This window comes from Phyllostomus hastatus, unplaced genomic scaffold (genome assembly GCF_019186645.2).
Source record: "Phyllostomus hastatus isolate PE091 unplaced genomic scaffold, TTU_PhHast_1.1 phas_contig_148, whole genome shotgun sequence".
Classification (NCBI taxonomy): Eukaryota; Metazoa; Chordata; class Mammalia; order Chiroptera; family Phyllostomidae; genus Phyllostomus; species Phyllostomus hastatus.
This window is the reverse complement of record NW_025333607.1, coordinates 15,179,144-15,192,329: the sequence shown is the minus strand read 5'-3', so window position 1 is coordinate 15,192,329 and position 13,186 is coordinate 15,179,144. Positions and strand designations below refer to the sequence as shown.

General features: G+C 43.7%; 1 protein-coding gene across 1 annotated transcript in view; it reads right to left on the bottom strand.

Moving 5' to 3' along the window:
* Nucleotides 1-11,371, bottom strand: part of RAB3GAP2 (RAB3 GTPase activating non-catalytic protein subunit 2) — a 51,942-nt gene extending 40,571 nt beyond the window's left edge. The window contains exons 1-2 of the mRNA XM_045860151.1: nucleotides 11,135-11,371; nucleotides 362-426 (exon numbers count right to left, since the gene is read on the bottom strand). Of these exons, the coding sequence (XP_045716107.1) occupies nucleotides 362-426; nucleotides 11,135-11,249 (180 nt within the window). The 5' untranslated portion in view covers nucleotides 11,250-11,371. The remainder of the gene's footprint in view (nucleotides 1-361; nucleotides 427-11,134) is intronic.
* Nucleotides 11,372-13,186: the final 1,815 nt, after the last annotated feature.

The following is a 13,186-nucleotide window of genomic DNA, read 5'->3' as shown; positions in this document are numbered from 1 at the left end:
TCTCGTGTGGACGAGACCTGTCAGTGCGGCTCGCAGGCAAAGCAGGCGTTGAGTTCGCCGACTGTTTCTATTCTGATTAGGTGGCTACACCTGTTACCTTGACTACAGCATGTACCTCTGCATCTCATGCATCTGCCAAAATTTACTCGGGTTCCTGTTGTGTCTCTGGAGCTGGCTATGCCTTTGGAGTTGCTCATGACCACAGTAGCAACAACAGGTATCTACTTAGTGCTGTTCAGTAAGCACAAAAATGCCCTTGACAAAGATTTTAAAATGTCAGCCTGACACTGAAATGTGTCACCGTCGTTGCGAAAGGAGAGCGCCGCTCCCGGAGAGCAAGCACACATTTAGGAAGACTCACAGGTTCCTGGGGCTCAGTCTCCTCCCACGCTCCCCAGCCATCGTCCTCCCAGTTCGCTGATTTACCTGTTTTTTAAAAAGATAAAAAGTACTTCCATGAAACAGAGAGCTTAAAGCATTTTAAAACGTGTTCTCTAAACATAATAAAGCCTACCCCTGATACACAATAAACATTATACAAATATAATGCTGATGTTAAGGAAGAAAATAATGGTAAAATACACTGTATCGGGATATTGCTCATATAATAATAATCAGGAAACATCTACCTGGATTTCCAAATCTAAGTCACAGTGGAACTGTGTGAGTTATTTGGATCTTAAGATATTGGGCATCAAGGTTATCCACGTTTAAATCAAACTGCAAAGGTGACTTAAAAAAATCTCAAAATGACAAATATTTGTTAGTTAAGACATTAGACAAATTAAATATACATAGTGACAAGAACACTTAAAATTTCACACAGACGTCTTAAAAAGTGAGTCGTTTTTTGATAAGACAAGGTCTCGATGAAAAAGAAAACCGAACATTGAAATGAGGCAGATCTACTACTCTCCCCCTTTTTCCGATATTCTGTGACTTCTTACACACGAGAATATTTTTGTGGATTAAAATGAGACGTCCAACAAGCACTGTGACAAAGAAGTAAAAGTCCGTACAGGTTTGGAGAGTATGACTCCCTGCATTGCTCATGTTCCTTGTTTTTATACAACATTTCTGAATTTATCTCTTATGGTATCACATCAGAAAGAAGAAAGAAAAACTATCATGTTTTTGATCATCTACTCTGAGTCAAACATTAGCGACTTTAGCTATATCACCTCAAATTAAGTTAAGAAAAAAAAAACAGATAAAGTTCAAGTAAAATGTGAGAAGAGCAGGCAGTTGAAGGAACTGCAAGTCCAGGCCCCAGATGCCGATGGCCTGAGTTCACAGCCTGGACCCAGCATCTACCAGCGCTGTGACCTAGAGCGAGTGACCCCACAGCTGTAAGCTGTAGTTCTCTCGCCATAAAAGCGTGTAACACAACTGCACCTCCATCTAGTAGGGTTGGAAGAGGATTTGAATCAGCATACTAAAGTCCTGGGTGCCTGACACGTGAGCTTGCCATGCTAGTCATCAAGATTTAGCCATTAAGATACTACAGAATATAAGTAAAATATTATATTTAAACCAATCAGTTTTAAAATCTTGGTGGGAGGTAGTGTGAGAATCAACTAAAATGGTGGGACTGAACCTGATACCTAGGACGCCTACAGTAGAAAGGAAGGAAAAGATCTTTCAGATGCACAAGGTTTTACAAGCTACTAAAATCAATTAGATACAGATGATAAAGAAACGTCAGTCTAGGATCTGGAGCCACTGTTCAGCTGGCTCCACAGTAATGCATTCTCTTAAACATCTTCGGTATTCAAACACCAAACAACTACTTCCTTACATGCCAAGGTCAGTGGCAGGCCCCAACAGAGCACGACCATGTGGTAACACTGTACAACTTACAGAAGACTCCCATACACACGTCCATCAAACCACCGAACACGTGTTCCATTAACACCACATGCGTGCGGCGGGAGCAGAGACAAACACAAGCACGCTCCATAAGGAACGTGCCGAGTGCGTAGGGGAGGGACACGCAATTGTGGTGCCTGGTGACTACGGCCATCGACTACTCTGGGGACGCAGATGAGGCAGTGAGAGAGATGAAGAAACACGGTGAGGAAGCATCTCACACTGAGACTTTAAAAAGGGGCTGGGAACTCCTCAAATATACTAAAGAAAAAGGACGACGTGAGCAAAGGCAGAGAGGCAAAAAGACACAACGCGCACAGAGGGTGATCACACGACCACGTGTGTGCAGCGCTTCTGCGCCCCAGGTGCTTCCCAGGCTGTAGCTCACTTGGGCACGGCAAGGGTCCTGTGTCTCCCCCTTTCCAAGTGAGGAAACATCACTGAGCTCACAAAACTCGACCAGGGCCACAGAGGACCAGGTGGCAGAGCGGGTTCGAGTCCGGGGGGCCCAAGTTCCAGAGCCCATGCCTGTCCGCTACGCTCACTCCTCCTGTGGCTGATGGAGATGCAGGCAGGAAACGGTGGGCCTTGCAGGTAAGGTCAAAAGGAAGGTCAAAAGGAAGAACACTTGTTATTTTAAAATGAAACATTTCCTTGCTCTTGAGATTGGGAAATTTTTTTTGTGTGACTTGGAAAATTACAGTTTGTTCTTTGGCAATCTAATTCAGTTAGGCAATCTCTTTATTCTGCTAATTTTTCCACTGCACCACAAACAACTGCCTCATCGTGGGACTGAGGGCAAACAGGCCACCCCATTTACAGTTCTAGAAAACACACCGGGGCTCCTATGAGAAAGCCAATGAACTATAAAAGGCCATCACTCTAAAAGCCACCATTCAACTTTAAAATTGCTGTAAGGATAATGTATTTATCAAATCACCACAATCTCTGAAAACCATGCAGAATTTACAGCACGTCATGAAGGCTGGCTATTCATTCATTCATTAACCCATCCACCCGTCCATTTATTCACTCATCCATTCATCCATTCGTTCATTCAAAAAACCCTGCATCTTTCCTGTCTTGGGCACTGTGCTAAGTGCTGGAGATACAAAAGCAAATAGGCCTTCAAAGAGCTTAGTTTGTGTACATAACCTCTCTTGAGTGCAGCACAAAACAAAACCATAGAAAATGTGTTATTTCTCCTCCATATCGGTATAAAAATTCCCTGACTCAATTCACACATGACTTATACGATCAAACAGAAGACAGCAGCAATTCGGACTTCCTGCCCCTGCAGAGAACCAGTCTCCCTTTATGCCACAGTCCCAAATGGTCAGGAAGAGGAAGACCTTGGGAAATGCTTTCTTTATGCAAGGCATTTGTGTTGATGACAGCTTGGCCATTGCTCAGTGCCCCTGACTGGGGGTTTCTATTGAGGAGAGGGAAAGAATTCTTAGGCCTCTCCTGCTGCCACGGGAGCGCATTTTCCAAAGAAGCCGTGGTGGTGTGCAAACAGAGGTTACAGGAAGGTGAAACAGAACTATTACTCGGGTAGGTTCAAGATGCTTTGAAGCTTGGTGTGGAATCCTAAATCTCTTTGTAATTCTGTAAGAAAATGCATTCCAAAATCTAGTCATCTTAAAAATGGGAAACGTTTAAAAAAACCCTGCAAACTGCACTACCCTGTGGCTACTTCTATGCAGCGCCAATGATATAATTTCTGCAGCCTCCTGACTTCTGCTGAAAATCATTTGACGCTGTTTCGCAGGCTGCTGCCTGACAGCTATTTTTGGCTGTGAAGAAAGTGTCAGAAGGCCAGCATTTTACCAAGGTTATTTCTTTTGCCTCCAAACCATGCAAACTCTGTTTTTTTGTGTACACACATCCTGTACGTTATAAACTCATTGTTTCGCTTATCCACAACCTTGGCCAATGACCAAGTGAAAAGCACCAATAGTGAAACTGAATGGAGACCACCGTCCTTCACAGAAAAGCTGCCAGAAGGAAAGACTGCCTGAATAAAACTCTTTACACGAATGGCAACTTTATTAGACATTAGCTAGTAGACATCGGTAGCTATTTTTCAACGTAAATCATCACTCAATTAAATGTGACTCTCAACAACCAAATCTTTTGGCTGGCTAGAAAGAACAAAGAACGCCAAGTTCCCAAACCAACACTATACCCCTTTACGGGGGCTGGGGTGGGGGGGGTGGAGCATGTCCACAGCAGTCTTCCATGGCGTCTGTACTCTATTGTGCAAATACTCTTTTTGCCAGTAGTGAATACAACGGGTTATACAAAAAACAGCTTAAAAACAGAAAACATTGGCTATTAGGGGAATGTAAAAACAGATCGTGAGAATGCAGCCTCGTCATGGGACTTCCACGCTCCAATGCACCGGCAGATGCTGCTTTGGGAGCTGGCGTTTTACAACAATATTATGCCGGGACGGTGTCTGGACGGGGCAGAAGATACTTCCGAGGCTCATGTGGTAACTGGGCCTTCCCCCCTCATTTCCTGTACCACCTACTGGGGGAAAAAAGGCATTTCCAGGGAATTACATATTTCTGCTTAGTTATGAGTCTTTAATTTGGGTGCGGGGCAACCCTCCTTGAGGGGTGAGCTTCCTCTCAAATCTATTCTTTTCACATTCATAGCCATCTTTCCTTAAAACTCACAGAAAACCAAGGACTGCATTGAAGATTTGATTGGAGTCGTTCAAGAAGAATGTCCACTTTAAGTTTTCTGTTAGTCTACCTCCTTTGCAGAAATCCCCCTTACTTCTTGGGTCATACCACATCTTGAATCACACCTGCTCTCCATCTAAATAAAGTTCATAGGCTGGTCTCTACCCAACTTAACGAAAAGCAACTACCTCTTCGCTGACAAATAATTTGACTTTTCAATCCTTAACATTTTAATGCCCATCACTAAAGAAGACTAGTTTGAACTGTCTAGAATAACTGGTAACATAAACATAGACCTTTGTTCTAAACTTTATCGTGTCAAATGTTTTGCCCAAATGAATGAATGAAACAAATGACTTCAAAATATAAAATGTAGCTACAACTCCCTCTGGAGAGAATTTTTTCTCTGAAGAGATTAGACTGTACTAGTAGAAAACAAAATGTTCAGTCTCTCACTTGATAAATGATATACTCATGGAAACCTTCAAACCACTGAGAAAATACATTTAGTTGGACCATCAAAAAAAGCTGCAGATATCTTTTTTAGGGTTATTCCCAATGAATGAATTATTCTACCAACAAAAACTTCAATAAGAAATTCAACTTCTGCTTTCCATAGCTCTATTTAATTCCAAAAATACATTATTTTGATTTGCTTTTGAACAGTCTGTCCTCATAAACTGAGTATATATTTCTCATCTAAGAAGAACCTGAAGCTAGAAAGGAAATTGAATTCTAGAAGTGGGCAATTAATTTGACGGTATTTGCCTTTTCCAATATGAGTATGTCAAGATCAAGAACTAAATGAGAAACTGAAATCATTAAATGTTAGGAAAAGGAAAACTTAATTTAATCTCTGTGGCTGAATAAAAGATCTTATTAGCACAGAAGCAAATTCATTTCCTTCCTTCTGAGACAAGAAAAAAACAGAGATAATGTACTTGTTTCTATAAAGAGGAAGAACCTCTAGAAGCTATGACTTTTAAATAATTCAGGGTACCCGACAAAATTTAGTTGGGTCTTCTTGGCCAAAGCAAGAAAAAGTATCACATAGCAATACAAAGTTAAAAAAAAAAAGACTAAATAATAGAGAATCTGCTGCTTAATTTCCTATGCCTCAGAATTACTCATCTTTTTCTATTACTAGGGAGATGGAAATGGGAAAATAAATTTCATACATAAATAGCATATTCCTTTCACCACATTAAAAATACATCGCAATCTAAAATGAGGAAGCTATCCCATTTTCAGCAGCAGGGGTTTAACTCTTTCAAATTCCCATGAGTAAATCAGAAGAGATCTTTAAGGTCCCTTTTCAATGATGAGTGTTGCCAAAGAAGTGACCTCCTCCATCACGTCAGGACACAGGTCCTGACAGCCAATCCACAGAGTGACAGAACTGAAAACATCTTTCAGCATACCCTCCTGCTCCAAGAGGGTTACTGAAGAGGTTCCCCCGCCCAAATAAACCTAAGAAATCTTCTGACATGACAAAAAACAATAAAACAAAATAATATATGGACTTCAAGAAATTTAATATGCCTATGCCACTTTCCGCTATTTTGTTTTCTAAGGGCAATAATATAGGATGTAATTACAAAGAACTTATACATTTCTTATAATTGTTTCCTACAACTTCTTAAGTTGATTTATTATATCCAAAACCACAGACATAGACATGCATAGCTAATAAGGTGAGGGAAGGCGGGCCACTATGAAAGGTAGCTGAAGGTATGTGAACACTGCCAGCTAAAGCTAATGTCTGCATATTCTAAAGAAGCCAATCTGACACCTTCCTTATTAAATCCATTTTAATATTCTGTCCCTACAAGAAATCTTTCCTTAAACTAAATTCTTCCAATACCAGCTTAACCTTGCTATTACTTTCTGCTTTAAAAAAAATACAGATGAAGTTTGATAATGATCTTAATACCACATGAGAACCACCTTTTCATTTATTAGAAGAGCAAAAGTCAAAGAAGATGACATAAAATGATGACAAGTATCTATGTACATTGGCATACATACCATGGAAAGGAATACCATTTTGAGTTAATTATTGTACATGGTGTATGGTAAGGGTCCAACTTCATTCCTTTGTACATGGACGTGCAGTTTTCTCCACTGAGTGGTCTGGTATTCCTGTCAAAGATCCTTTGACCACATATGCAAGGGTTTGCTTCTGAGCCTTCTATTCTATTCCACTGGTCTATTTGTCTGTCTTTATGCCAGCACCATACAAGTTTGATTACTGTAGCTTTGCAATATGTTTTGAGATCAAGAAGTATGAGTCCCCAACATTTTTATTCTTTTTCAAAATTATTTTCACTATTCAGGGTCCATTCTCATTTTTTTATGTATGCTATGATGCAAAAAAAAAAAAAAAAGGTTGGGAATGCCTGAGTCCAATAAAAGAATGTCTTCAAACTTTTTGCTTACAGATACCCCCAAAGAGTTCTTCCCTAGTATGTATCCTTTGCATAAGAGATGTAATTTCTTATATACTTTAAACACAGACAATTTAATATACATTTATAGCATCCTTTTAAACTTAGTGGATTCTGAATACTATCAGGAAATGACACCACCCACATTCATTAAGAAATATGATGATCTTCTCTAAGAGTAATTTTATAACATCTTATTTCTCCTTCCATTTCCCACTCCATTTCCTGCAAAGAATGCTATTCTAATGTAATACAGATTTTTATTACCAGGTCAAAAATTCTTCTGCAAAAGAGATATGAACTGGAAAAAAATCATAAAGCTTTCAGTATTAAAATCTGTCTTTTTTCTTGACTTACTGTAATTATGTTAGAAGCAGATAACTGAGAAAAACAACATACAGCTGCCACAAATTCTGATAAAGAGCTCTTTACAACACCTGATGTTTTGCAAAAGGAGTGCCCACTGGAATCCACGGCCCCAGCCATTCCTAGAATTCCAAGTAAGCTATCCATGGCCTTGGAATCCGAGAATTCCAAGTGAACTATCTATAGCGGGTCAAGCTATTTTACTGACTTTTATCTGTACATTAAAGCACTGTTTTCACTGTAAAAATATAGGTTTGGCAAAGGGGCTTACTCATTAAGAGGTTCTTTCTCTATTTATTTTCTACCTGAATTGATGGTAGCCACAATAATACCAACAAACATAAACCTAAGAACTTGATTTAAAAGAGTAATAAATTGAATATTTGCAAACTCATAGGCATATTGCAAATCAGCCTAGATGTGTGGGGTGTGATTATATCCCAACGCCTGCATTGAGTTCACATCCTAAGGCTACCCTTCTCTGTGTGACCTTGGACAACTATTCAATCAGTATGCGCCTAAATTTTAGCACCTCTAACTGTGCCATACAACATGGTAGCCATTGGCCACATTAGGCTATTTAAATTAAGTACAATTAAAAATTCTTTTCCTCAGTAGTATTTGCCACATTTCAAGGGCTCGCCAGCCCGATGTGGTGGAGATTGCCATACTGGACAACAGACACAGTGATGAAAATAAACAAGAGGATATGATAGAGAGGAACAGATGAGGCCCAAGGAGGCGAGAGTGACTACTTTAGATCAGATGGTGGGAAAGGCCTCCCTGAGACGCTGAGGTCTGAGTTGAGACCTGCAGGACAAGGTGCAGCTGGCATGCCCAGACCTGCAGACAGCATCCACGGCAGACACAAGGGCAAGGACAAAGACCTCAGGTGCAAATGAGCTTGGCTGGTTTGACAACACAAGGTATGTCTGAAGCATAAGAAATAAGGGAGAGGAGCATGCAGTGCCGGAAGCGGCAGGAGGCAGGGCCTCAAGAGTCTTGTAAGCCAGGCAAGAATTTTGGATTTTATATGAAGCGCACTTGCAAGCACAGAGAGTTATAAAGACGGGAATGCTGAGATCTACACTATCTAGGTCTTTAAGAGCTCGCTCTGACGGCTTTTGGGAACGAATTACAAGAAACCAAGAGTGGACACAAGAAGACCTGTAAGAAGACGGTGCCAATGGCCAGCGGAGAGCAGAGACACACAAAGTGTGTTCCTTTTCTCTGCATCCCCTGTCTAGAGTCCCGCATTTACTATCCTTCACAACCTGGATCCTTGAAACAGTCAACTACACTAACTCCACAAAACGCTGTGAATGTGCTTTGTGCGCCCACCGTTCCACCGGAACTGCTCTGAGCTCCCAGTCACTTCCACCTCCCCAAAACCCATGAGCACATTTCTGTCCTCATCTTAGCTGACTTCTGCTGCATTTGCCACCACTGGCCACTCTTGTCTTTTGTCAAAGTCTCTCCTGCCTCAGCTGCTGGGGCGAGACGCTCACCTGGTTTTCCTCTGTAACTCTTTCTCATTCTTCTTCCAATTGACCTCCACTTGGCTCTTAACACTTCGCTACTCAGTTCATGTCACTATGCAGTCACTCACCGCAAAAGTTGTTTCCGTCAATGACGGACCTCATATATGATGGTGGTCCCATAAGACGATGACAGAGCTGGAGCATTCCCATTGCCTAGCAACTCTGTAGCCATCTTAATGTCACAGCACAGTGCATTACTCCCAAGTTTGAGTAAACAAACTCCCTTTACTGCCAGTCGTATAAAAGTGTGGCACACAATTACAGTAGCAGGCTGTGCCATCTGGGTCTGTGCAGGAGCCCTTGATGATGGTCACACAACAATGCACGAGGCATGACTGTACACATAATCCTTCAAACTGATTTGACACCTTTTGCTGGTAACTCTCAAATTAACATCTCTGGCCCAGGAATCCTTATTAAGTTTCAGGCCCTTTATCTGGTGTTCGACTGGACCCCCCCACTTGGACATACTACAAACATTTAACATGCAAAAGGTCTAAAACCTATCTGCTTCATTCTCTCTCTCTCTCCATACCCTTGCTCAGATCAGAAGCCCAGAGGCATCCTTAACCCCCTCTCACTCACCAGCTGTAACAGCCCCCATCACCCCATCACCCCTAGGTCCTGCAGGCTCTACCTCCCTAACAGCGCTCTAATCTAGCCCTGCCTTTCAAGTACTGCTCAGCCTATTCTAGTTCAAGCTCCCATCTCTTCTCGCATGGATTAATGCAATTGTCTCCCATCCCATTTACCTGCGTCCCCACCTCTCCTGCACACAGCTGTCAAAGCACACAGTAGCAACTCAAAAACTTTACTGACCGCACGGAGTTCCCATCTGACCGTGTCATTTCTCGGCTTCAGGTGCCTCAGGGGCACCCCTCTGCTCTCACAAGGTTTCTCATGATCCAGCTCCCTGTTCTTCTCTTTCAGGTTTTCTCAGGTCTCTCAATAACATGCCAGGCCAGGCCCCCCTTCCTCCGCACACGTTGTCACCTCTCCCTTATTCATTTCACTGGCACTCCGGAGGCAGGCTTAAGTAGCACCACCTCCAGGAAGTATGCCCTAGCATATTTGTGTGTAAATATGCAGTATGCATATCTATATATGTACATATCTCGGTCGCATCGCACAGTAGCTGCTACTGTATTTGTCCCAGTAAATTATAGGCTCGTAGAGGGCAGAGACCACCGATCTTACTTGATTTGTAGCACTAGAGGAAATACTTACAGATAGCTTTGATTTGATAGCTTCTAAATTTAAGAAACAGGGAGGAACTTATGTAGTGGGCAGTTTATCACCAGTCCAGCAGAGCCCAAAGTAACAACGCGGCACTACAAGGCTAAATGTGCTTCAGATCGGAAATAGGAAAAAAGCGAACACAAAACACACACACACCCTTTCTTTCCGTAGGAGACCCGTGAGAAATTCTGAGGAACTAGGCAGGATCTGATAAACCGGACTCAGGATTTTATACTCCGTGGGCCAAGGCTTCACACTCTTTGATGATAATAATAGGTGGAAGGCTTCTCACCTCAATGAAACACCAGAACTTTTCATGGCCGCGTTACTGTAATTTACACGTAAATGACACGTTTCGTGTCACCTTAGTTCTTGCTGTAGATTTCTCGCTCACCTCCTGACACGTTATTACCCTGTTTTAGGAGCCGCTGAAGTCACCACCTTAGGAGTCACTCGCTTGTCTATCAGCCATCTACTCTCTAAATCTGAAGGGGGGGCAGGGGAAGGGAATGGGCGAAAAGAGCTGTGGGCAACAACAAACCCTTTGGGAAGGGCATGCAGCCGAAAGCCACAGACCCAGGAATGGAGGAGCCGGGGTGAAGGCCAATATCAGGGTGCAGCGCCCGCCGACAGCTGGCAAGGACTCCCCGGGGAGGAGAGGCGATCGCGGAACAGGCAACACCGGGTGGGAAGGAAAGGGAGACGGGGAGAGACGCGGGGACAGAGCTAGGAGTGGGCAGCGACAAGAGGAAGCAGGACGCAGTCTCTGGCCGGAGGGCGAGGTGTTTAGGAGAAAGCTGGGGCGACAGGAAGGCGACACCGACTCGGCCAGCGCGGAGGGGGCTACAGGATGAGGACGGCAGGGCATCATCGCTGGAAGGCGTGGGGGGAAGCAGAAGTCCCCCGGGCGGAGGCGGCGGAGCCGGACGGAGACCCGAACCCGCCGGGAAAGGGAGCGGCGAAGCTGGGGGGCACTTACTGGGGTCCCTCCGCAGGGCGCCGATGGGGGTCTCCTCCCGCAGGTGAGGGAAGAGGAAGTCGCGGGCGGCCTGGAGGTCCTGGAAGTAGCAGAACTGGACAATGGAGCAGGCCATGGCTCCGGGGAGCCCTGCTGGTGCACTCACCTCACCTGACCACGCCCTGCCCCCCGCCACCCCTCGGCCGCCACGGCCCGGCCCCGACAGCTTCAGCCACGGAGGGGCGGGGAAACCAAACCGGAAGCTGTCAGCGCACGCGGGTCCGCCGCTCCACCGCACTGCGCGTGCGCAGAACGGCCCCGGCGGCCGCGACCCGAGTCACGTGACCAGCGGCTGTCGGCGGGTGCCGCAGACGTGGAAGCCTCTGAGCGACTTCAGTCGGGCTTTTGCGCCTCCGCCCGGGATCGAGCGCTTTTATTCGTTGTGGCTTTTAGCTAAAGAGCGTCTCATTGGATGTTGTCCACCTCGGCCTTTGTCATTTGACCAGTCTTATTGATGCCTTGCTGTTGGCACGGCCCTGATATTTCAGAAATAATCCCTGTTAAACCAGTGGCAGGCCAGTGGGGGACGGAGTCATGCAAGTGTCCGAGTTTGCGAAGATTAATTTCTTCTCCGTCAAGGTTAGCTTGAAATGCTCCACCTACAAATTGCCGCGGTGCCATGCACGCCTAACACAGCGCGCGCCGTGCTGTGGTACACACTTATGCTCTCTGTCGACCTGCATTTGATTTTCCATTCATTCACTCATCCACCCATTCAACAACTGTGCTGCTCGTCGTTTCTATTCCAGACAGGCGAGGCATGGAGCATAAAGCAGAGAACAAGAAAGATTAAATGCTTGTTCCCATGGAGCTAAAATTCTAGAAGCAGTTAATTAATTACTCAACTATTTAACTGAAACGAACAACCTATGTAACTGCTAATGGAAAGGAAGGAAAGAAGTACAAAGTGCTATGACAGAATATGACAAGGAAACTTGCCCAGTGTTTTGTTTTGTTTTATTGGGAGGTGGGGGTGCACAGTTGCCAGGATCAGGTACAGATTTTGTTGTAAATTCCTGGAAGTCGGATGTCATTTAACACCACTTTATGTCCATAGGTGTCTAGCATAGGACCCGGCACATAGTGCTTAATAAATATTTGCTGAAGGAATAAATGGAATGGGATGTGTACATACTGTAAACAGAATTACCCCTTCTTTTATAAAGCACTTTGTATTTTTTAATGTATGTTTCTATACTTTGTCCAATTGGATAGTCACAGTGTCATCTAGAAAGTGTGTCTTATCCCAATTTTTAAATGAAGAAATTTAAGGGGCTTTGAGAAGACTCTTGAAGTTCATTTATACTATTTTTCTAAAAAGTAAAAACCAAAGAAGGAATTATTTTAATGTTAGCCCAAAGCACTGTAGACACTCATATACTTGCCTAAAGAACCCTAAAATGGCTGTCCACTTTGTATGGCAGAAAATGGGATAAAAATAAATTGACGGCATGTAGATGAAGTCCAGAGCCTTTATGTCTGTCAGGGCTGAGTGTACACAATTAGTCCTAATAATACAACAATTAGAATTTAGTGCCCAGGTTCCTACCTCAGTAATTCCTGTTCTTAGAGTAGAACAAATTCCACAAAATAGAACCGAAGATTCCTATGTTATCAGGTCACCAGGGGTCAGTTCTTCCCCTATAAAACAGATGCTTGCATTAGGGATGCTGTGACGTTCCTTACGCATCAGAGACCTGTAATTCTGTGCTCAAAGCTTGCAGAAAAGGTAAGCTTTCAGTGCTCCCACTTTCCACACCCCCCCCCAAAAATGCCATGCTTCCTCAGATCATCCAGTCCCGGTGATTTAGCCCCAAAACATGACTGTAATACCAAAATAGATTACATTTTAAATTTAGACTCTTAGCTCTATGGTGTAAATCGAGAACACATGGCACTTTGGAAGCACACAGTGTCGTTGCTTGAAAACCATTCAAGTTCCTATTCAGGTAAATGCATTTAGTGGAAGCAACTGCCCTTGGCTGATCCAGCTGGCTTTTGTTGTGCGTCAGG